The 22907-nt window shown below is 49.8% G+C and overlaps 7 protein-coding genes across 7 annotated transcripts; 5 read left to right on the top strand and 2 right to left on the bottom strand.

Annotated features, from left to right (window-relative positions):
* Positions 1 to 20: 20 nt before the first annotated feature.
* Positions 21 to 2284, top strand: TrAtP1_008437 (uncharacterized protein). The gene is made up of 4 exons (XM_014086758.2): positions 21 to 187; positions 272 to 322; positions 403 to 767; positions 845 to 2284. The coding sequence occupies exons 1-4, from the start codon at positions 152 to 154 to the stop codon at positions 1833 to 1835; spliced, it is 1443 nt and encodes a 480-aa protein (XP_013942233.1). The 5' UTR covers positions 21 to 151; the 3' UTR covers positions 1836 to 2284.
* Positions 2285 to 2473: 189 nt separating this feature from the next.
* On the bottom strand, positions 2474 to 7602 carry TrAtP1_008438 (uncharacterized protein). Its single transcript, XM_066113905.1, has 3 exons — positions 5991 to 7602; positions 4762 to 5918; positions 2474 to 4700 (listed from the first exon to the last, which is right to left on the bottom strand). The coding sequence occupies exons 1-3, from the start codon at positions 7063 to 7065 to the stop codon at positions 3513 to 3515; spliced, it is 3420 nt and encodes a 1139-aa protein (XP_065969994.1). The 5' UTR covers positions 7066 to 7602; the 3' UTR covers positions 2474 to 3512.
* Positions 7603 to 7823: 221 nt separating this feature from the next.
* On the top strand, positions 7824 to 9141 carry TrAtP1_008439 (uncharacterized protein). Its single transcript, XM_014086759.2, has 2 exons — positions 7824 to 8153; positions 8275 to 9141. The coding sequence occupies exons 1-2, from the start codon at positions 8129 to 8131 to the stop codon at positions 8862 to 8864; spliced, it is 615 nt and encodes a 204-aa protein (XP_013942234.1). The 5' UTR covers positions 7824 to 8128; the 3' UTR covers positions 8865 to 9141.
* A 516-nt stretch (positions 9142 to 9657) lies between these two features.
* On the top strand, positions 9658 to 10775 carry TrAtP1_008440 (uncharacterized protein). Its single transcript, XM_014086760.2, has 6 exons — positions 9658 to 9762; positions 9830 to 9958; positions 10017 to 10128; positions 10181 to 10279; positions 10332 to 10457; positions 10510 to 10775. The coding sequence occupies exons 1-6, from the start codon at positions 9731 to 9733 to the stop codon at positions 10618 to 10620; spliced, it is 609 nt and encodes a 202-aa protein (XP_013942235.1). The 5' UTR covers positions 9658 to 9730; the 3' UTR covers positions 10621 to 10775.
* A 214-nt stretch (positions 10776 to 10989) lies between these two features.
* Positions 10990 to 14294, top strand: TrAtP1_008441 (uncharacterized protein). Its single transcript, XM_066113906.1, has 2 exons — positions 10990 to 11155; positions 11218 to 14294. The coding sequence occupies exons 1-2, from the start codon at positions 11084 to 11086 to the stop codon at positions 14107 to 14109; spliced, it is 2964 nt and encodes a 987-aa protein (XP_065969995.1). The 5' UTR covers positions 10990 to 11083; the 3' UTR covers positions 14110 to 14294.
* A 584-nt stretch (positions 14295 to 14878) lies between these two features.
* TrAtP1_008442 (uncharacterized protein) lies at positions 14879 to 19557 on the top strand (the record flags this gene model as incomplete). Its single annotated transcript, XM_066113907.1, has 3 exons — positions 14879 to 16159; positions 16237 to 16299; positions 16356 to 19557. The coding sequence occupies exons 1-3, from the start codon at positions 16086 to 16088 to the stop codon at positions 19555 to 19557; spliced, it is 3339 nt and encodes a 1112-aa protein (XP_065969996.1). The 5' UTR covers positions 14879 to 16085.
* Positions 16797 to 22660, bottom strand: TrAtP1_008443 (uncharacterized protein). Its single transcript, XM_066113908.1, has 2 exons — positions 21599 to 22660; positions 16797 to 21496 (listed from the first exon to the last, which is right to left on the bottom strand). Exons 1-2 carry the CDS (start codon positions 21972 to 21974, stop codon positions 20454 to 20456), a joined length of 1419 nt encoding a protein of 472 aa, XP_065969997.1. The 5' UTR covers positions 21975 to 22660; the 3' UTR covers positions 16797 to 20453.
* Positions 22661 to 22907: the final 247 nt, after the last annotated feature.

The following is a 22907-nucleotide window of genomic DNA, read 5'->3' on the forward strand; positions in this document are numbered from 1 at the left end:
TTTTCTTCCTCTCTTCGGGTCAGCTTCTTTTCTTCATCTTATCTCTCCTCCATCTTCTTCATCTTCCCTCTGAAGGAATCAGCCCCTTGGTCAATCTGCCCTCTTGGCCTCTACTTCACATTCCGACTCTCATCCCACAATTGATTCCGCCATGTCTACCTACGCTTTGTCGACCAGCCACAAGGAGGTTCGTTTGTTCGGCGCGTTTCGCTATCGAGAGGCTCAATGCCGTGAGAATACAACCAGCATGCTAATATGATTTGTTTGATAGATGCTTGAGAAGTCCCTTCTCGAGTCTGACCCCGAGGTCGCCTCCATCATGGTACGTTCTCTGCCACTTTGATACCCCGCCAAAGTCTCGCCATCCCGAGTTTGAAGCATTGGCTAACAAAAAGCTTGCAGAAAGATGAGGTCCAGCGTCAGCGCGAGTCCATTGTTCTCATCGCCTCCGAGAACATCACCTCCCGTGCCGTCTTCGATGCCCTAGGCTCTCCCATGTCCAACAAGTACTCCGAGGGCTACCCCGGTGCTCGTTACTATGGTGGCAACCAGCACATTGACCAGATCGAGCTGCTCTGCCAGCGCCGTGCTCTTGATGCCTTCCACCTCGACCACGAGAAGTGGGGTGTCAACGTCCAGTGCCTCAGTGGCAGCCCTGCCAACCTGCAGGTCTATCAGGCCATCATGCCTCCCCACGGCCGTCTCATGGGTCTCGATCTGCCCCACGGTGGTCACTTGAGCCACGGCTACCAGACTCCCCAGCGAAAGTAAGCTATCTATAGATGAAGCCTTACATGACGTAGCTCGGTGATGAATTTTTCGTTAGCTAACAACATGCTGTTAGGATTTCCGCAGTCTCCACCTACTTCGAGACCATGCCCTACCGCGTTAACCTCGACACTGGCATCATCGACTACGACCAGCTCCAGCAGAACGCTATTCTGTACCGCCCCAAGGTCCTTGTTGCTGGTACCTCCGCCTACTGCCGTCTGATCGACTACGAGCGCATGCGCAAGATTGCTGACTCCGTCGGCGCCTACCTGGTTGTCGATATGGCTCACATCTCTGGTCTCATTGCCGCCGAGACCATTCCTTCTCCCTTCCTGTGGGCTGACATCGTCACCACCACCACCCACAAGTCCCTCCGTGGCCCTCGTGGTGCCATGATCTTCTTCCGAAAGGGCGTCCGCTCTGTTGACGCCAAGACTGGCAAGGAGACTCTCTACAACCTTGAGGACCCCATCAACTTCTCCGTCTTCCCTGGCCACCAGGGTGGTCCTCACAACCACACCATCACCGCTCTGGCTGTTGCCCTCAAGCAGGCTCAGACCCCCGAGTTCAAGGCCTACCAGGAGAAGGTTGTCTCCAACGCCAAGACCCTCGAGGTCAAGTTCAAGGAGCTCGGCCACAAGCTCGTTGCTGACGGCACTGACAGCCACATGGTCCTCCTCGACCTTCGTCAGTTCAACCTTGATGGTGCCCGTGTTGAGGCTGTCCTCGAGCAGATCAACATTGCCTGCAACAAGAACGCCATTCCCGGAGACAAGAGCGCTCTGACTCCTTGCGGTATCCGAATTGGTACCCCTGCCATGACCAGCCGTGGCTTCGGAGAGAAGGACTTTGAGCGCGTCGTCGAGTACATTGACCAGGCCATCAAGATCTGCGTTGAGACTCAGGCTGCTCTGCCCAAGGCCGCCAACAGACTCAAGGACTTCAAGGCCGAGGTTGCCAGCGGCAAGATTGCCAAGATCAACGAGCTCCAGAAGGAGATTGCTGCTTGGACTAGCACCTTCCCTCTCCCCGTTGAGGGCTGGCGCCTGGATGCTGGCATCTAAGTGCAAGATGCTGGTGACCAACATCGTTTCTTTTTTACTTAAAACCATTGATTGAGCATGAAATCAAACAGATACCAAAAGAATTGAAAATGGAGAACCAAAAAAAACTAAAGTCCACCTCAAGCATTTAACATGAGATGAGACGGAAGCCATAACACAATACAGAAACAAAACAAATTCGGCGAAAGGTTCAACAACTTTGCAATTTTTCATTATTCATAAGGGCTGGCGTATGTTATATATATATATATATTTTTCCATTTCAACCGGAAATGAGTGGAAGAGGAGTTTTCTTTTGACTGGGCAAAGATTTTGGGAGGATTTTGACTACGGCATTACAAATCTTTGATGTACCAAAAAATATTCAACGTCGACAATGGGTGTTGACCTATGTCCCTGCTTCAACAAGTAGGGCAACTAAGAAGAGAAAAAAAAGAATTGTTCTCCGTATGACTGCTGTGCTTTGTGACTTGTGATCTTCGCATTATGTGATTAATAGCGTTTTCGTGGGCAACTTCGTATACATGTCTGTTAAGAGGTATTGTCTTGTTTGCTTCTTCAATTATGAAGAGAAGGTATCCATTACTGTCATTACACTTAAAAAGAGCAGTAGTGGCAGCAGCCGGATAACAGGACATCTACTACTACTGGGTCATATAATCACGTACCCATAAAACGGAGGGAAGAAGGGGACGAAAATGAGAAAAACAAATCAATTGCCTGAGAAAGGCCCTTTGTTTCATCAAAGTGACCAAGGTCCAGAAAAACAGCCAACATCTTTTCTCATGATACTTCTAGAAAACCTCCCCGTACTAGGAAGACAGTTTGAATCATAACATGAAGGTTTCAGAAAAAAGACGATGTAGTAATAAAGAAAAAGAAAACCGCGAACCGCGCAAGTGAATAAAATAGAATAAAAGAAGAAGAAGCTAAACCAATCAATCTTTGCCACCCCAAGTGAATTGCACATCTCTTTGCCCGTCTCTGGCTGTCGTCCTTTTCTCTCTCTCCTATTTCCCATCCTTGTTTTTCATGGCGGTAGCAGCAGCAAACTTGTTCCGCCTTTTGTATATTTGAACTTCAACTTTGAATAGTCGTAGCGCGTCTTTTTTTTTTTTTTTTTTTATCCATCTCAATTTTCGGGTTTTCCATAAAGACTTTGTAAAGACAGCAATACTAGCCTTGGGTGTATCAGCCTCTCTCACTGTATTTAGAAAACAAAAACATTTTCCAGTCGTAACCGTCCAAACGCCGCACAAAGAGTAAGTCCGACCAATTCAATAGGAGACGGAGACTTCAATTGGTAGAAGAGAAAAATAGTTAAAAGAAGAAGAAAATAAGAAGACAAGGAAGAACTAGTCTTCCCAGTTACTGCCCCAGGTCTTAAGGGGTATATCGGGGCGAATAGTTTGAGATCATTAGAAAAGTTGAAAAGCATTAGAGAATTTGATATACATTTAATAACACAATTCCAGATGAGGCTTCTTGAAGTGCTTTATTCCATTATGGTAATGTACCGTATCGATGGATCAACGTAAACAGGCCATTGTAGTTGACGAAAAAGGTTTTACCGTCGAGCAGGCCGTATAAAGTTGTTTGTGTATGTACAATTTGTTAAGATAAGACGATGTATACCCTTCAAGTCATGGGTAGTCCAAAGTCAAATACTGCCCGTGACTACTGCGCAATACTCTCAGGGCTCATCATGCCAGTGGTGTCGTCTTTGTCAGTTTGGCTCATGCCGCCCTGGCTTTGCATACTGTCCGTACGCTCCATACTTGGTGCCAGAGCCAAGAGCGCTGGGTTGGCAACGGCACCATTCGGCATGGGCGTAGGCGTTTTCTTCACGGGAGTTGCATTGACAGCTCCGCCTTTCACGGGAGATGCATTCAGTCGAGCCTCAGCTGCTGCAGCCTCCAGTTTCTTCTTCTTCTTGGCAAGCGCCAACTGTTCCTTGGGTGGCCGCTTCTGGGCGGAAATAATCTTGCCGCTTGCGCCAAGACGAGGGCGTGGTTTGCGTTGCTTGGTAGGCAAATCCTCATCTTCGACCAAAGGTTGATCGCCGTTAGCGTGGAGCTTGGCCAGAAAGAAATTCTTGATAAGCCCGACTTGGTGTTGAATATTCTCTTTCGTAACAGGCTCGGAAATGGGCAATGTTTCAAAGATTTCACTGCTGGACCCACCAGAGGTCTGAGATTGCATCTGGTACTGGTTACGCACTCTGCTCTGCAGCAAGTGAAACGGTACCGACACAAAGTCAAGGCCCATTTCCTTGTCCAATCCGAGAGCGCGGAAGCCAAAGAAATCTTCCCCAAGATCCTCGGCAAAATCTCCGCTGGTAAACTGATCGCTACCGTCATTGAAAGCACCAGCACCATCTTCGCCAGCTTCTGCTGCAAGGGCCGGGCGGAGAAGGTCTGCTAAATGAACCTTCATCCTATCATGCAAAGCGCTCAACTTAGTGGTCAACCTGTCGACCTCGTCCTTAGTATAGCTCTCCAGAGATGCAATATCATGCCCATTTTCGTCAAGAGTGTGAAGGATCATTTCCTCATTCGTAAAACGGGGCTGTACCAATGTTTCGCCGCCAATCTGGACCGTTTTCTTTTCAGCTTCGCGATAGATATTGAATGTCCGGACAAGCTTTTGGAAATAATCGGCTGCGATTCCCGTAAAAGCATCTACGGCGGAAGGCTGTAACTCCTCAAATCCAGTGGTATAGAGAATTTTCGCGATAGAACGCTTCAGAGCATTCTGGCAGGTTTCAGGCGCCATGACCGGGCCATCGTCCGCAATAAAATGCGGCTCAATATCCAATTCTCTGAATGGTTCCGAATTTGACTTTGGAAATTGGTTCGTATAGACCTATATTAATGTGAGCTTACTGCAGCAAACCTCCTTGATTCCCCAGTGGGAACTTTCTTACCTGAGACTGAACCTGCATCTGTTTGATGACGGATATTTTTGTTGCCAGCTTCCTTGTTTCTTGTATCTGATGGATATTTTCGTCCATCTTTTTGGTGAATTTACTCTGAGGTGAAACAAATGAGTTGGGCGGTACAAGCCGAAGGAAGTCTTCATGCTGGTTGATAACCTGACCTTCGCCATCTTCCATCCATTGCAACTTTGATGGAATATCTGGGATGCTGCTCAAAGGTATGTAGTAGTCGGGTATTACTTGTTCCTTTTCCTCTTCAATACCCTCAGCTAGCGTCTCAGGCCCTTTGTTTGGAACGTCTTTGGCTTTTTTCGCAGAGTCATCAAACTCAGTGCTATTGGACAGCTCTGCCTCTTTTTGACGAGTCAAAAACCTTCGCATGCCGGCTTTGCTTCTGAGCAGAGCGGGTGAGTCCGTACTGAGCTTGTTATCCTTGAAAAGTAGGAAGCGTTCCTTGGCGGTTAGAGCTCGATCTTTCTTTGTGCTTTGCTTCCAGATTTTATACTCTTCATCTTCAAAAGCTTGTTCAGCAGCCTGGCCAAACGCTTGGTTCAGGCTCATTCCATTGATGCTAGGACCGTCAATATCCATGGCGTCGGCGTTGCTCGTGATTCCGGATGGGCCGTTTGCTGCGCCGGGAGTAAAAGAGCCAGCAATAGGAGGTGTAGCAAAGCCATTGCTTCCATCTATTTCCGAGCCTTCGCGACCTAGTTTACCCAGCAATCCATTTACTTGCAGAATAGGCTTCTGGTCAACCACAGGGGTATCTTCTTTTGGGTCGTTGGGAGCTTTCCTCGATTTATTGGCTCCCTTGGTAGTTGCTTTACGGCCACGAGAAGACATGATAGGCTCATCATCGGAATCTTCGCCACCATCATCCTCGCCTCCGTTTTGCTTTCGCCGTTCCTCAGCTTCAACTTCAGCGCGAGATCGAATGGTAAGATCCGGTATGAGAGGAATCAGCTTTTCGGCCTCTTTCCGCATCCCGTTGGCCATTCGGCGAAGAGGATGGTTCATGTCCTGGTTGTACTTGAGACAGTTATCCCAGATCAGATTGAGATCAACCACAAATTCTGTCTTTGACTTGTATGAGAGTGATTTCAACTTCTTAGTCATTGTGCCTAGATCCATGGGATTCTTGATGACTATGAATTTGTCAGTAATTTGTTTATAGCAAAGAAAAGGGGGGGAGGAAATAAAAAGAGATCTGTCCATACAGTTATAGTAGTCGGGGGCATCTCTCTTGTTGACACGAGTAAGAAATGGCGTTGAGTACTCTGTATGCGCCTTGAGCTCCGTCAACACCTTTTCCAAAGCTTCGTACAGCTCTTCTTGGTTGACATTGTCCTCGCTTGCCCATTTGCTGCGATTCTTTCGGACTTCGTTCATAAGAAGCCTTAACTCAGCATCTGAAGCCTTGACTTGATCTCTCTTCATGTCTATCCTGGCAATGAGGTGTTTGAGCGTAAGACTTGATGCTCCGAGATTCGCGCTACTGAGAGAACCCTGATTCGCAGCCTGCGACCCCGTCACATTTGCATTGTTGTTGTTCTCCATCTCAGCTTGGAGCTGCTTCTCTGAATCCTCCAGCTGCTGCTGCTCAAGCATTGCTGTTCGGTCATTCTCCAAAGTATATATGATGGTGTGGAAGCTCCGTCGGGCGGCGGCCTCTGTTGCTATCCTCACGTCGTCGAGCTGCTTAATCGGATCATCATCTCCAGGCTTGCTTTTGGTCTGTGAGCCATCCTGAGATCTCGCTTTATCTGCTATTCTGCCAGGGGAAGTGGCCGAGAGCACCGGAGAATTGCCCGATTTCGGCGATAACAGCGCATTCGAGGCAGCGGCCGCGCTCTGAGGCTTGGGTACGGCGGACGAAGTATCTTCGTCATCTTCATCTTCTTCGTCATCATCATAATCATCTTCGTTTATTGTGCGTTTCGCCTTCTTCAGTGGCGGTTCTTTGATAGGTTCGTGGTCGGTGGTTGGGGGGAGGGTAATAGTAGGGGTGGGGGGGTATCGTCGGAGAGCCTCGATCGCGTTCAAATTATGAGAACCATCATCGGCAAAGAGAAGAGCAATCTTTTCTTCCGATTTTTGGAACAAGTCTGCGAAATGGGCGCGTCGTCTTTCGTCTTCGATATCAAGGGTTGCCTCAGGCATCAACACCAGCGAACTGTCGACTGGGGTCGTTACACGCGCCAAACCATCATCAAGAATCTGCAAATTCCTGCTGCTGGCGGAGTGATGCAGCCCAGGCGGCGGCCAGGCTGCCTGGCCGTTGGGAAGTGACATTTTGGGCCCCGGGCGATGGAAGCGACAGCAGGGCCCCTTTCGCCATGCGCCAACAAATGCGCTCGCGTGTGGCCGGACCGGAGGCGAATGAGAAACTCAAGACGGCATGGGACAAAAGCGCGACATCGATATAGATGGAGGCCCGGATTTTGCGACGAACAGAGATGAACTGGTCGAGTTTTGATGGATCGCGATCGCCTGATTTGTCTGCGGATCGAGAGGTGAGGTTGAGGTTTGGGAGGCTTGTACGTATGGGGAACCCTTCCCCAAAGCGGAGACTTTTCCACGGGCACTGGGTCACTGTCGGCGGCGGCTGGGCCGGCGGTGGTACCAGCACCAGGCAGGCTATGGGGCGCGTCTACCGGCGACCTGGAGCAGGGCAATGCAAGAGACGATTCTGCATGGAAATATCGATAAGGCGTGCTCTGACGGGCGTTCTGCAGGCTTCTCGCTGGCCGCGCTGGTCATTGGAGGCATGGACCTGCGCCGTGGTACATGTACAGATGACGGATAGAGGCATGAGCCTTTACAAGGGACGCACTGCGCTGCATTCAGCGACTTTTTTCCGTTCTGCGCTGCTGGAGGTAGCGTCTCACGTGATAAGCTGTCTCTGCTAGCATCTCGCTCAATAGCTCGCATCAATGCCTATTCATGGTTATCAAGCATGACAATATGATTTCCAATTCATAAATGTAGCTATTGAACAGCCCAAACAATGCCCCTCATCTGCGCACATTATTTGACTTCCGTAGACGACAGAGACGTTGGTTGTGAATGAAAGGTGAACCGTGCCAAATTGTTCCTCATAGGTAGGTGGTACTAAGCACCAACTCACTCGCGCAGCTGGTCGGTATTACGTATCTGTGTGCCCTGCGCCACCTGTAGCCGCAACTCTTCCAGGCCAAGGCATTCAACACCTCCCCACGCCAATTGCAAGCAAATTCTTCAGCCTCAAGCCATATTCACTTCTGTGGTCTAGAGAGCTTTGCTGCTCTCCAGGCCGCCATACCGTCCAGACCTTTGCCATCTCAGGAGCAGCCTGCTTGACTCGTCCACTTAAGCCATGCGGATAAGACTACCATTTGCAGGTGTGTACGTCATTGGCTCCGGCCGTACAGCATCATCACAACTATATTCCCTTGCATGGGGGCTAGTTTCTGGGCGGCATGCATGCGCGCTGGGCTGAGAGATGCTAATATTCGTTTCAAGGTATTTTCCTGCTGTTGCTGCTGCTGGCTGGCTATGCCGGTCTCTCCACTCTGCAGCTCGGCAGCTATGTCAACGACAAGGTCCTCCATTTCGCAACCTTCTTCCTTCTTACGGTCGTCTTCTACTGGATCGTTGATACCAGCCGCCGGCGAACCTTGAACATGACACTCCTCGTCTGCACCGTCATCCTAGGCATTGGATCCGAATTCGTGCAGAGCTTCCTCCCCAACGATCGAGATTTCGACCTCTATGATATCGTAGCAAATATTGTCGGCAGTTTACTTGGAGTTGGGATTTGCGCATGGTACCATAAGCGAATGCTTGAGCGAAAAAGACAGCGCAAGCATTACGATGCTGTTCCGGGCGAAGATGCCGAAGACGTAGAGCTCGGTGAGGGTCAGGAATCAGGAATCTTGAGCGCCCCAACTCGGAGCAGGACTCTCGAAGAGGAAGTTGACAATTGGGATGAGAATGCAGAGGATAACTGGGACGACGACAACACGTTGGAAACCGAGCCGCCTCCAGCAGCTACAGCAGCCAATGTGGCCGATGTAGCTGATAGCCGGGAAGCCAAGAAACGTACAGATTAAAATTTTGGCTTAGTATCTGGAGTTTAGGGCCGGCCTGGGGATATTTTCATGTCGACCGCACAAATACAATCGCAGAAGAAGACTGCCGGCGTTTTTGTGTTGATGGGGACATGTTGTCAATGCATTATGGTATAGATTGCGGTGGGCGGAGGACTTATGCCTTCTTGTTACTTGGCTGTTTGTTCTTCGAAAATGAAGGATAAAAATCTCATTATTAGCTTGCGTTTTTTTTTTTTTTTTTTTCACGAAGATATGAAATACAAATGTTCATTAGCGAGCAGTATGATTAATGGTGAGGGTGAGAGCTGGAGGAGTATTTGTCACATTGGCCTCTATCATCAGCCGGTTTCTCCGAATAGATCTACAAGATCATACTACATAAAAAACTAAAATGTTCTACCAAGTCTCATCACGACTTTGTGCACGGTGAACAAGCTTCACCTTGATTTTTGTCTCCAATCATACGCTTACCCATAGACTTTTTTTATTGTTGTGCCTGTAGCCTCAGCTTAGAGTATCCGATAGCACAACCACCTTGTCATTACACTTTAACAACAACAAATTAACGTAACAGCTGATCCTTTTTTTATCTTGCATGTCAAACATTTACTTGAGCTTACTCATCTTACTAATTTACTCATAGCATACGTTTTTTCAGGCATAGAATACAGAAAAGTCTCGGTAGACTCCTCGTTTACCCTGCAGCAGTTGAAAACATATCCTTGTAAAAGAACCCCGCCATCTGCCCCTCACCGAGGTGAGCTACCCACTATTATTCCTGCGAATTGTCAGGCCTGGCATATCCTCCAGAGTGTCGCCTCAAAAACACCTAACTGCATGCGCCGAGAGACGCACGCACAGGAAAAATGGCGAGCTCAGAAAAACAGCCAGTCGTAAGGTGAGCGCGACCGCAAGCATTAACTGTCAGTCCAAGCTACAAGATGTGCTAATTACCCCGAGCGCAGTGGTAAAGATGATGCCCCGACCAATCCAAGGGGCATCCCATACGCTCCCTTTGTCGACAAAGTCGAGGATTACGTCTCCACACGGGATGATGTCGAGCCGACACTTCGAAGCTTCCAAGAAATGATATCGTGAGCTACGCCAATCTCGATCGTTGCCATGGGAAAGGGGCTAATGAGCCCGTGGTAGGAAATATCAGTTCATGGAGCTGAACCTGCAACGTCGGATGACGGGGCTAAAGGACAAGATTCCGGATATTCAGAAGACGCTGGACACGGTGCAATTCTTAAAGCTACGAAAGGTGCTTCCACATGGCGCAATGACAATGAAACGTTACTCATATTTGAAACTAGGACGCGACTGATCCCATTGAAACAACCTTTGAGCTTAACGACACTCTATACGCCAAGGCGAACATCCCGCCGACAGAGGAGGTTTACATTTGGCTAGGGGTATGATGGGAGTACTAGAGTCATTTGACTTGCCAAACTGACTGTGCCATAGGCCAACGTTATGCTGTCTTATCCGATTGATGAAGCCGAGACATTGTTAACCTCGAAGCTTTCAGCGGCCAAGACAAGCTTGTCAAACTGCGAAGAGGACTTGGACTTTCTCCGAGAACAGATTACTGTAAGTAACTATGATGATCGCTCAGACGTTGGCCTACTGACGAGGAATTCAGACCATGGAGGTTGCTACCGCTAGAGTTTACAACTGGGAGGTAGTGCAAAAGAGGAAAGAAAAGGTGGAAGAAGAGGCAGAGAAGAAGAAGTCGAAGGACAGTGATGCGTAGTAGACACTTGGAAAGGGTTTCGATTTCTATTTTTGGCTGGCCACGAAGAGTTATATTCCGATCCGCAAAGTGTGATATACTGTAAAAAGCATTGGGCGTTTTTCTGATCTTCCACAACGATAATTGGAGACTATTTGAAATCATGAATTTTTTGGATGCATACTGCGCATAAATGACCGAGAAAAGCGGCTTTAGTTCTTTTCCTTTTTCTGGGAGCTGTTCTACAGTATTATGATGTGGATTTAATCGGACCAGTCTGGAGTATGGACTACGGGAGACGGAGGAGGAGCCAAGGACCCACTTTTGGGCACGCCCCGATTGTTGCATGGCAGGCGGAATTTGAACTTTTGGAAAGACTCGCGATCGTATGGAGCTACTCCAACAACGGCCCAATTCTCGCGACAGAGGCTTTTTCGACGGATCTTTGCTGACCATGTTGGAGATGTTGGAGATATGAGGAGGAATGCTCAGAAATGCAACACGGAAGTTGGAGCAAAGGCGGCCAGTGCCGTGCCAACTGTTCCAACCATCTTTGGTAGGTTGCCTCGCATTTCAATGGGCTGGACTCCGAGGTCTAATGTTCTGCCATTCTTACAGACGGCCTGTCGACCGCTGCTGCAAATATGCAGCCGCCGGACGTTCGCTTCATCGCAATCTGCCGTCGCCGAAGGACACGCGACTGGCAAGATTTCCAGATTTGACCAAGACGATCGCATTCTTGAACCCCAATCTTCTCGACAAGTTTCACGAGCCGCAGCACCTCGCTCATATAACTCCGACACCCACTACAATTCTCAACATGGGCTCCCAAAAAAGCCTTCTACCCGACGACAGCAGCCCAGAGAGACCTCCACCGACCCTACCGATCCCGACAGAGCTCATGGCGCTCCCGCTCACTTGAACAAGTCTCTGCGCCCACGACGCCGCCGCAAAGCTGAGCCCGACTCTGGTACTCTCGAAGCCTGGCGCAACAGGTCACCTAGTCTCTTTTTAAAGAAAGTACTGGAGCCCAACGAACATGCTCTGTACTGGAAGAGACTCGCCGCGGAGAGCCGAAGCGTTCGGCCTCCAATCCTCTTGCTACAGATGATCATTCGCAAAACAGCGGCGCAAGAACCCGACCAGAAATATCTTGTCGATCTACTTCCCTCTGTGCACGAATGGGGGAGAGCAATGAGTATTGCGCGGCGAAATGGCCACTCTTATGAGGACTTGGCCTACTACATGTATATCCTCGAAGGTAAAACGGATGATGTGCGATGTGAAAGATTTCTTGAACGCGATTCCTTCAAGCCGCCTTTCATTTTCCATTTCCTTCTAAGATCATCGTCTCGATTTACTAGCCTGGAGAACCTCAACCGTCTGATTGATTATTGCAGCTCTTGGTATCCAGCAGCGGCAAGCAATGGACTAGACAAGACCAAATCCAAATTCTATATACCACCCAGGGGAGCGTTTGGATCGGCGAATTTCAACCTCAACATGTCCCTGCTAGCACACCATTGCATTCGGCTCGACCCTAGGCTCATCATCAAACTCGCAGATCTGGCCGTCCGGTATATCGAGGCCATAGCGGAATCATCCCTGCCACAAGAAGAGATCTATCAAGCTCAATGCGCTGTGTTTAATTATGGTCTCAAGCTACTTGGTTCAGACCACCGAAAGCGTACGGTCCAGCAGGCACTGCCTAATTCGTTCTTTTGGGAAGCACAGAGGATACTTCTCGCCGTGTCCTCCAAATTGAAACGACAACTGCTTGTGGATGCGGAGGGATTTCGAGCCATTAGAACAGTATTAGCAGGCATGCCTAAGAATCACGTTGAGATTCATAGTTCTGTTAGGCACGCGTCTACGTGGCCCCCGTATCTACGACCGGGAGACGGCATGGACGAAGAAATGGATCCTGAAGACAACTGGAGTCGGTCTGTACGAGCGGGAGTGCTGATGCAAGAGGCCGGATTCGCGAAAAATGACTATGACGACGCTGTTGATATCCTTCAGGGCATGTCTCCAGACGGGACACCGACAATCCAGCAACGGATATTACCAGGGAAGCGCCGAAAAATAGGGATGTGGGAAGCCTCTATTAGAGCTACGCGTAATGCACACGAGGCATGGGACAGATTCCAAAGCCCCCCCAAAGCTGGGCTCAAGCGTGGCTTGGCGGAGTATACTGCAATGTTTGAAAAGCTGACGCAGAGAGAGGCAGACGAAAATACAAGAGCTCTGCCCGGGGACCGGGCCCTGAACTTCCCTACTACACAGGAAGCCAATCTCACTGAATTCGAAAAAGCCAGAATTCGCCCACCAAGCATATCTCAACTGTATGAAAGGATGCAGCTCGATGGTATCCGTCCTACAGGCAGCTGCCTTCAAATTCTGGTGGCCAACACGGAATCGATGGAAATGGCGCGAAGATATCTACATGATAGCGACGGAACTGGGGCCTTGTACCGTCTAATGTCTCAGGAGATGGATGTACAAGCTCTAAAGAAAGTACCCATAAGTCTCATATCAGCCTGTATTCAAGTGATGATCCGGCAAGAGGGTAAACTAGCTAGGAAGTACATGATACGAGCTATTGAACTGGCAGAGCAACGACTAGGGACCGACCGAACTCCACTGTCCGACTTCATTTGGGGCACAATTCTCAAACACCTATCACAGCACCACTACGGCTTGAGGATAGCTGTTCATCAGCAACTCAAGCTGTCTCTTCATATCATGAAGAAACTTGATGGACCTTCTGGGATTACGCTTCCCCAGTTTGTCCAATTCAGCAAGACAATGCGGAAAATAGCCAAGCGCGAACTTGAACAGCTTTCTACGGAAATGGAGTCAGGCTCGTTGACGATAGAAAACCACGCCATGTGGCCATTATATGATGAAAGGTCTAGGCATAAGGATGCTATGCACTGGGACACATTTGATGACAAGTCAGGAGCCTTGGACTTGTTCCGTGCCTTGCGCTCTTCTGCTCTTCAAATGAACGAGCTGTTTGACAAGCTTCTCTCGTACGAGAGAGATTCCCGGCAGTTATTGGGCGCGAAGAAACTGGAGCCATTGGAAGGTATGATGTGGCGAATGGACCCGGCTCGTAGCGAGCATGCTTACGAATACATGCTCTCCTTGGCTTACCTGGGCGAGTTTCAGCAAATGGCCAAGCTGCTGAGGTGGTTAATTGAGGAGTGGGGGCAGCCCGGCATTGTCCAAGCTCTGTCTGAGGCGGACGAACCGCCGCCATATGCTGACTTTGTTGAAACTCTATGCGCCTTTCGACTCTTAGCCGAGCCGATGCTCGAACGAGGAGAGGTGGAGTCCTTACGCGAAGCCATTGGCACGGCCGGACTGAGTTGGTCGTGGCCTGACGAAGAGGCTGTGGAAGCTTACGCTCAAATGCAAGAGGATGAATCCATCAGTATACTGGCGCGCGTATTAGAGCGGGTGCGCTTATCCTGGGCAGATGCTGAGACGGAGGCCGGAAGGTGAATGGCAATATTTATCGGCCAGACTTTCATAAGAGACGAGGAATCTGTACAATATTTGGAACATGAAGCATGAGGCGATGGCGTTTTTAAAGAAGGAACGGGCTTTCAAAGACTCTATGATATGTATATACAGCCCGGATGGAAATATCTGACGAACAGAATATATAAACTGGATTATTACTCGCAGCTACTTGCTACAAAGCAATTGTGATCAACTGCTTTGTAACTAATGGGTTTGGAGCTGACACATGCATGCGCGTAGATGCAAATAAATACGCATGGCAATCCACTTGGTACTACAATAGAATTTCCACTGCTTCTATTCTAAGAACTCGAGAGGCTGATGGCCTGAAGAGACGAGCGGCGGCTATCTGTCTCATCTTAAAATCGGCGCCCAGGGTGGGTGCAGGGATCGATAGAGCCTCCGATTGGGCGAACTAAATCTGGTCCGTGGTACGAAGTGGTAGAGAACAAACTTGAAACGTTTTTGTTTTCAAATTCTAAAATAAAATGGCAAAAAATTGGATTGAATCTGAGAAGTATATCGTGGTAACAACTGTATATTTATGGAGTTGAGAGAGTGTGTATTTTGGTTGGTGCAGCTGTTTGCATCCGGGCTAGCTGTTTGAATGAGTGAAGTACAAAGCGCAATTGCATTCTTCACGCTTTGAGATGCACGATCACGTTACCATCACGGAACCAACATCCGATAAAAAAACAAGAAAGGCAAATAATAAATATTAGCAAATCAATACACAAGCCCCATTCCACCGGAATCCGACCGTAAAACAAAACAAGGAAAACCAGGCTGTGAATGCCTCCAAATCAATCAAGCAAACGCCTGGCGCTTATTCAGGCCCTTGCTACTGAGCCACAGGTGGCCGCGGTGGGGCGACGCTGATAGGCCAGCACGCCTCGCCCGCCCAGACAGCGGCTGCAGCGCAACAACGGCAAGATTAGCCAGGCACCACGCAGAGCAACTCTCTAGTACCACGTCGACTTTTCAGGCCTTGCGCCGGCCAACCGCGCGGATGCAGCCGGAGACTCTCAGACGATGGCCTGGCAGGGGCATGGAGAGGCTGCAGGCTTCCGGTGAGGCAAGAAGAAGAAAGAAAAAAGAGAAGCGACCTGTGCGCTGATGGCTTGCCTTACACCCTGGTTTTGGCGGTCGCGGCGACGGCTTGGTATGCCGAGCAAGCAAAAGTCAAGCGCGTATCGAGTTTGCGATGGATGGATGGATGGAGGGGGCTTAGCTGGTAGAGACGAAGGGGGGGGCATACTTAATGCAAAGGACGATCCTTTCCCAATGGTTGCTGTTCTTGGTTCCTGATCTCAAGATATTAAGGTTGCATATCGTGTCTGTCGTGTGTGTTTCCGGTGCTCTGGTTGATCTGGATTTCCTTTTCCTTTTTTCCTATCTCTCTCACTCTCTCATTTGTCTCTCTTTGCGGCTTTCCCATTCTTTTTCTTTTCTTCTTGTTTCTTTTCCTTTCTGTCGATCAATCCCTTTCACTTACACGCTGCTGCTTTTGCCCGAGTTACAAACGCAACTCTCTTTTTTCCTTTGCTATTCACAGCTAATCTGGACTGGAGCATTTCGTTTTGACAAGAAAAACCAATCTCACCTTAATAATTCCCATTCCTTTTCCTTTTTGTCTCTCTTTTTTTTCTGTTTACGCATTTGGCCGCTTGTTCAAGCAACGTTGGTTTCTTTCTTTCGCCAAATTCCATCGCAAGCCCCACCAAACGCAGCAAATCTCTTTGTGGTGTTGAACACGCATCTTTGCTACCCGTGGATCTTCAGACCAACATTCACCACTAATTACTTATTTATTTCGTTCATCCTCTTTGGTGAAACACTTTTACTTCCTTTTTGTCGATCTTTACCATTACTGTATTTTCTCTACTCTTTTTTTCATTCCCTTGCTCTTTCTATCGCTGTGCGATCATCTTCTCTATACGACTACAACTCACAGAATGCGTTGCGATATGCTATTCAACACGGCTCTAAGCCTGCTCTTGGCTGCTCGGCTTGCACAGGCGGGCCCGGTGTATGAATCCTTCTTCTTTCCGCCCTTGCATCTTTTGAGGTTGCTTCTTCGATACTGACACACTCTGTGATAAACAGGCCCAAAGTAGTGCGAGCCGAAACATCTATACCCGAGTCATCTGCAATCCCACCAGGGCCAGAGTACGTTACTTCACAGCTGCAGAAAGACGAGGAATTGAAATCTAACTTGAAAATAGGACTTCTGCCGAGCCTGCGGTGCCCACGGCCTCGGCTCCTCGACCGGTCTTTCAAACTTTGACGGACTCAACAGCCAATATCCCCGACTCGCTCGTTTCCAGTACCCCTACTCAGAGCCAAACCCTAGCCACCACTTCGGTTGAGCAGTTATCTGTGATACCCATTGTGGCCACAACAAATGCCGAGCAAGGAGGATCAAGTATTGTCTCCGGTGCTGCTCCGGAGACGTCTAGCAGCGTCGTCGATACCTCTAGTACGGCTGCTGTCCCTGCTGCTACCTCTAGCAGGGCCGGAGATACTTCCAGTACAGTTGCTGTCCCTGCTGCCACATCTAACAGTGCTGTGGAAAGCTCCAGTACAGTTGCTGCTCCAAGTACATCTAGTAGTGCCGGCGATACCACCAGCACTACAGTAGCTGCCCCAGCCACATCAAGCAGTGTTGTCACATCAAGCAGTGTTGTCACATCAAGCAGCGTTGTCACATCAAGCAGCGTTGTCAATACCTCTTCAACTGTTGTTCCAACCACATCGAGCGGCGTTGTTGACACTTCTTCATCCGCTGTTACAGCTACATCCAGTAGTGCTGTCGACACTTCTGCTGCGGTTACTGCCTCAACTTCTTCTGGCGGTTCTGCTACAGCCACATCCAGCAGTGCTACTGATACTTCTGCTACGACTGCTACGACTGCTGCCTCAACTGTCTCTGACAGTGCTTCTGGCACTTCTACAACAACTGATACTTCAGCTACAAGTGCCAGCACTACGGCGGTAGGCACCTCAACTTCTGCTGGAGAGAGCTCGTCAACAGAGGCAGCCACTTCAACGTCGCCAGCAACCGCTTCAACTTCTGGTATTAGTTCTACTGAAAGTGGCATTTCAAACACTTCTGCAACAAGCCCACAACCTCAGACGTCGACTACGGAAGCTACGGAATCTTCAACTCTACCATTGAGAGACGACAAAACTGCTTCTTCTCCAAGTAGTGTTGATACAGCTACGAGCAGCACATCAGATTCTGTCTCGACATCAACGACGACGAATGTTTCCACAACAGAGGCCACTTCTTCAGCTGTTACTGAGCCTCACACTACTTCGGAGCCTGTATCTACTACTGGATCTGCAACTACAGCTCCCGAAAGCCAGACGACCGCCTCAGGTTCTGGGACTGATGCTCAGGCCACAAGTTCTAGTCAGACTAGTCAGACGCCGCTGAGCTCAAATACTGGCAGTACAACAGTCGCATCTAGTTCTTCTACTCTAGAGAGTGCTCCAGCCTCGCAAACGGAGCCTACCACTGCAGAGAGTGCTTCGGCCTCGCAGACCGAGCCTAGTACCACCACTGCCAGTTCCAACACACATCGTATTCTTACAAAAATAATACCCAAGCCTACTAGTGGAGTGAGCAGCTTAACTTCGACTGCAACAGAGGCTGGAGCTACTACCGCTTCTGCTGAGACCACTTCTGCCACCGAGGCGCCGACAACGAAAGTTCCAACCAGTGATGCGGCTGCTAGCTCAACATCAGTCCCATCTATTGCCGTTGGTACTTCCAATGAAGCGCGGCCTGCGAGCTCAAAGACGTCAACTGAGGTTGCGGTACTGCCAGCTTCTACATCCTCTACTCTCTTGCCGGCTCCTACTTCACCGTCGTCTGCGACTAGCACAGAGCCAGATGTTGTTGTACCGACTTCAGCGTCAGAGATTACACAGCCTGCCAGCTCAGCAACGTCTGAAACCCTCCCATCTCCTCCGGCCTCGTCTCTCGAATCCTCCACGAGCCCTGCAACAACTGCTGTCGCAGCCTCTTCATCCTCACCGGCCTTGCCTCCGCCCCCAACTTCATCCGCCTCAACCACTTTCCGCACAACAAGAGCTACGGCTACCGTTCAGGTTACCAAGCTCCCCGGCAACGTCATTCCTATTCCTACTGCAATCAACTCTTTCCCTACTGGAACCTCCACCGTTCCAGCTCAAGTCTTTGCAAGCAACTTGGCCCAGGCTCAACAGTACAACAACGTCTTTGAAGACTTGACTCCTCAGTCTACTTGTACTGGAAACGCAGTTGCTTGTATTGACGGCCAGTTGGCCAGGTGCGGCTCGGACGGTACATACTCGCTCGAGAAATGTCCTTCTCAGCAAAAGTGCTTTGCCTTGCCGATGGATAACGTTGCGGGTGTGGTGGTTGGATGCCATGATACAACTGATGCGGAAAGCATTCTCGGTACCACGGGAGGATCTCAAGGCAGCTCGTCGGCTCCGACGTCGCCAGCCTCGACATCAGCTTCTTCAACGTCGTCTTCAGCACCGGTCACGACGTCGGCTGCCTTTGAAACGAGTGCTCCGGCTAGCCCTTCGCCTGTGACTATTACTACCGTAATAATCGTCAGCGATCTGCCGCCTTTGCCTCTCAATACCACATCAGCTACTTCACCTGCTCAATCGACTGTAGTTCCGGCAGCTCCCTCGTCTTCAACTACAGCGCCAGCTGCTCCCTCATCTCCAGCCGAAGTTGCTGCTCCCTCGTCTTCAACAAAGACTGCCGTTCCGCCTCCTTCAACCACTGCCGCTCCTCCCTCATCTTCCACCACAGCAGCGGTCCCCTCGCCTCCCCCAGCGGCAGACTCTCCTCCCGCAGTAAAGTCGCCTCAGCCAACTACTCCCGTACCCGTACCCGCGCCTTCACCTTCACCAACCACCCTCCAAACCGTCATCGCCACCCCTCCCATCCCCATCCCCATTCCCGACATAATCACTCCCCCCCTCAGCCCCCCTCACATACGCCTATCCTCCTGCCCAACCCAACAAGCCTCGTCCTCATCCCCATCCCCGACGACGCTGCTCCGACGATTCAAGCCGTCCCCACCAGCAGCGATACCAACCCTCGCACTACAGAGACTGTCAATGGGACTCCCACCGTGTCCGTCTTCTTCACCGTCACGGTCACGCAGAAGGAGAAGGAGACTGAGACTGTCTTTGTCACGGTCGCTGCCTGAGAGGGGAGTGAAAAAGAGGCGTATGCAGAATGTTGTGGCATTTCTCGCCCTACGACTTTGCTTAACTAGACATGACTTTATTTGTCTTACGTCTTACGACTGCTCATTTTTTTTCTTAATCTATTTGTGGAATATTTTGTTTGTTTTCTGTTTGTCTATTTTGTTGTTTTTTCCCTTTGGTCTTAATACGGATATAATACTCAGGTAGTAAGTGTGCTGCACACGAAGGGATCATAAAAAGATAATACCTGGTGGAGGTCAAGATTGATTTTGTATATTGCGCTGTTGAATAAAAAAAGAGTATGTTTTAACGAGATATATATTATATATACCAGATGAATGAGAAAAATCACAAGAGTGTGGAATTTGACTTCAATTTTGGAAGGATATCCACTCTGTTTTCCTTTATCTGCTCTAATCCTGCAGATTTTCAAATTTTCAATCGCTGTTTTTTATGTACATATAATCTCTAGTGCGCTCCATGTAGTAATACCATTTCATCGCTTTGATATGAAAAAAAGAAAGAAAAAGAAGGAAAAATAGTAGTAAGAGAAAACAATAGGGTGTATTGTTCGTTCAGCACCCTTCAGTAAAACAATGCCAACTTCGGGGTCCGTGTTGCTTCATAGCCCCTCGCGATACGTCCGTCTGCAATCCTTCTATAAGAGTTCGTGATGGAGAATTTTCCATGATGCAAATGATCTTGATGTAGAAGAAGAAGGAAAAAAAAACCCCCACTCATGAAAGAGCAGGATGACCGGTAGACAAAGCCATCAGATCATAACGAAGGAAGGAGAAAAAAAAGTATCCAAAAGAATAAATGAATGGATAAATAAATAAATACCGACAAGCGCTAATGATCCCAAAAAGGTTGAAAAAAAAAGAAGTTGACATTAATAATTCGTTTTCAGGCCGCGCCGGACAAAGTATTCCAGTGTAATAATACTGAAGTAAGAAAATCGAGATGGTAAGGTGTAAAAAGACGGCTCAAAACACAAAACGTAAGAGAACAGCCCCAGATCACTCGTCAGTGTCTGGCACTGAGCTCTCGCTTTTCAGAATCGCTGCCGTAAAGTCTGAAGCCGATCTGCCGCGGTTGAATCGCTAGTTTGTCCCAGGCCGACCGTTGCCCGCAAAGGGGCTCGCAACCTCGAGTCTCTTAGCTGCTGGTTCACGGCTGCCGGCCCTCTCGTCCACGATGCCGTACCTCTCTTGCCAGAGCCTAAGCATAACTTGGTAGATGAAGCGATATTGAAGTTCGCCTTGGACCATGCCACGGCGCTGCTGGCGAAGGATATCAACCACATCATAGACAAGGTCGGAACGCTCCGAGGGCATATCATATCTCGCCAGAACGCCAGAATCGAGCTCTCTCATCAAGTGCTCGAGAGCGATGAAGGTACCTGTACGACCGACTCCAGCGCTGCAGTGGATGATGCGAGGCGCAGACGGTGTGCTGTGTTGGCGGGACAGCTTCATTAGTTCTAGAAAGCCATCCAGATCCTCTGCAGTCGGGACGCCAAAATCAGGCCAGCGCTTGTAGAGGAAGTGCCAGACGACACGTGGTTCTTTTTCGCCATGGACGTGCAAAAGCAACTTACGCCTCTCAATGGCACCTCTAGCAAGCTGCTCCACGGACACAAAGGTAAGGTCTGCCCTCCAGTTGTCGCCCCATACATTGTTGTAATCGTTGATCCCCCAGACGATATCTCGTCCACCGGTGGGAATCTCTTCTCCCATAGGAAAATACTGGTCACACTTGATTACATCAAGCTCAACCATATTCGTCAGCTGAACAATGACTGCGTGAGAAGGGATCTGTTCGGCAATCATGCGCCAAACATGGTCGATTGAGGGAATGGTAGGGCCCTGCATGGCGATGTAACGCAGCGGTGGTTTGCTCGGGTCGGACGGGGACGAAAGAGTAATGGTAGAGGCATTGACATAGTCGACCTCGCCTTCCGGGACACGGAGCCTGACACGGTTGTAAGCCCAGGGTTTGATGTTAACGTATCGGTCCATCTTTTCGTGCGTGTCGACGTGTCTATAAAGCGTCCATCGTGGATCTGCCTGGCCGTCGTCTCGCATGCCCTGCGAAACGCGAACTCGCTCGGCCCAGGTGAGTTCCTGGAACTTGATGTCGATATCTGCGGTAGCGCGCGTGTTGTTAGCGGGGCGTTTGAGTAAGTTGCTTGCAGCGCCAGTGAATATGACGTGCATATGCATTCAAGCATGCAGATATGACGCACCTTGCTGCGACAGCGACAAAAATAGCGGCAGAGCGGGCGGCAGCTGGTTGACGCTCCTCCGGCGATCCTGCACAGGCGGCGATTTGTGTTGCGCGGGCTGAGATGCTGGCCGGGCGAGCCTTGGCGGCGACTGGATGCCATCTTGAGCCACCACGACGGCTGACGGCGTCGTTGGAGTGAGTTCGGAGGGCGGGCTGTCTCTCGCGCGCTTCGACGGGCCACGCAGTCGCAGGCTCTTGAACGCAGACATCTTGTGATGGGCTCTCGGCGACTCGGTTGCGCTCACATTCTCGGTGGCGATGCTGGCCCTGCGGTCGATGGACGTCTCGATGACCGGAGGTTTGGGCTTCCGGCGAAACTTGGGGATCTTATCCATGGCGCTGAGGGGAGAAATCTTGGTCGCTTTGGAGGCTGCTCGCTTGACAGCCCTGGCGAGGAGAATGACTAGGTTGGCTATCGCTGCTACTTTTGTTGTCGCCGTCGCCGCGGTGTTTGGTCGATGGAGAGTTGGCTGTGGTGGTGTGTAGAGAAAACCGTTATGAATGCCGTGATTCCGAGACAAAGAAGGAGGGAAAAAAAGTGAAAAAGTTTCTGCGAAGGAGCGTTTCGAAATTAAAGAAGAAAGAGGGGAATGAAGAAGAAGAAAAGAAGAAAAAAAGATCCCTCGGCAGGTTTGGAAAGAAGAAGACGCGAGGATAAAGAAGAAGAGGAGAAAAAAAGGCAGCGGAGGAGAGGAAAGGAAGCGGCAGTCTATCCGAGTCCAGCGACAGGGCTTGGTACCGGGTACAGCGTGTAAGGCGTGGCTAAGCGCAAAGGCGAGGTCTCGAGTACGTGGCCCTAGCGGCGCGCGCGTGGAGTCTGATATGAGATGAGATGAAGCAAGATGCTGACAGCGGAGGGGGAAGGCCAGGGTGCGAGGGCGAGAATGAAGCTGCTGAAGTCGATATGCACAGGCAGCGTTTTATACCAAGTGAGGCAACGCAGACGGGTGAGGGCCGCTGCAGGATTTGCATTTGCCTTTAAGCGATGCTGCACACGGCTTCTATCATATATAGCATAGCGACATTTCACACCACCCGAGCATCACAACAAGACACAGCAGCACACCAGCGCCATGCATCCTTCAGCAGTTCCATCGGCGCTGCCCCCCTGCACGAATAATGGAGATTCGCTATATTGCATGCAGCAATCCGTGCATGCAGCGCGCGGTGCCGCCAATAGTGCGTCCCGCCAGCGCGCAGCCGGTGGAGTCGCCGCTGGCCGCATCAAATGGCGTTTCTTCACAAATCTCGTCACACAGGCTGGCCGA

The sequence above is a fragment of the Trichoderma atroviride genome, chromosome 4, assembly GCF_020647795.1.
Source record: "Trichoderma atroviride chromosome 4, complete sequence".
In the NCBI taxonomy this organism is placed as follows: domain Eukaryota; kingdom Fungi; phylum Ascomycota; class Sordariomycetes; order Hypocreales; family Hypocreaceae; genus Trichoderma; species Trichoderma atroviride.

Excerpts from the sequence above, each read along its gene's own strand:
- TrAtP1_008443 (XM_066113908.1), bottom strand. The coding sequence starts at position 21,974 with ATGGATAAGATCCCCAAGTTTCGCCGGAAGCCCAAACCTCCGGTCATC. Across the intron at positions 21,497-21,598 it reads TTTGTCGCTGTCGCAGCAAG|ATATCGACATCAAGTTCCAG; the intron begins GTGCGTCATATC and ends GCGCTACCGCAG.
- TrAtP1_008439 (XM_014086759.2), top strand. The coding sequence starts at position 8,129 with ATGCGGATAAGACTACCATTTGCAG. Across the intron at positions 8,154-8,274 it reads GATAAGACTACCATTTGCAG|GTATTTTCCTGCTGTTGCTG; the intron begins GTGTGTACGTCA and ends ATTCGTTTCAAG.
- TrAtP1_008441 (XM_066113906.1), top strand. The coding sequence starts at position 11,084 with ATGCTCAGAAATGCAACACGGAAGTTGGAGCAAAGGCGGCCAGTGCCG. Across the intron at positions 11,156-11,217 it reads AACTGTTCCAACCATCTTTG|ACGGCCTGTCGACCGCTGCT; the intron begins GTAGGTTGCCTC and ends CCATTCTTACAG.
- TrAtP1_008438 (XM_066113905.1), bottom strand. The coding sequence starts at position 7,065 with ATGTCACTTCCCAACGGCCAGGCAGCCTGGCCGCCGCCTGGGCTGCAT. Across the intron at positions 5,919-5,990 it reads TGCCCCCGACTACTATAACT|TCATCAAGAATCCCATGGAT; the intron begins GTATGGACAGAT and ends ACAAATTCATAG. Across the intron at positions 4,701-4,761 it reads AGATGCAGGTTCAGTCTCAG|GTCTATACGAACCAATTTCC; the intron begins GTAAGAAAGTTC and ends ACATTAATATAG.
- TrAtP1_008437 (XM_014086758.2), top strand. The coding sequence starts at position 152 with ATGTCTACCTACGCTTTGTCGACCAGCCACAAGGAG. Across the intron at positions 188-271 it reads TGTCGACCAGCCACAAGGAG|ATGCTTGAGAAGTCCCTTCT; the intron begins GTTCGTTTGTTC and ends TTTGTTTGATAG. Across the intron at positions 768-844 it reads TACCAGACTCCCCAGCGAAA|GATTTCCGCAGTCTCCACCT; the intron begins GTAAGCTATCTA and ends ACATGCTGTTAG.
- TrAtP1_008440 (XM_014086760.2), top strand. The coding sequence starts at position 9,731 with ATGGCGAGCTCAGAAAAACAGCCAGTCGTAAG. Across the intron at positions 9,763-9,829 it reads GAAAAACAGCCAGTCGTAAG|TGGTAAAGATGATGCCCCGA; the intron begins GTGAGCGCGACC and ends CCCCGAGCGCAG. Across the intron at positions 10,280-10,331 it reads AGGTTTACATTTGGCTAGGG|GCCAACGTTATGCTGTCTTA; the intron begins GTATGATGGGAG and ends ACTGTGCCATAG.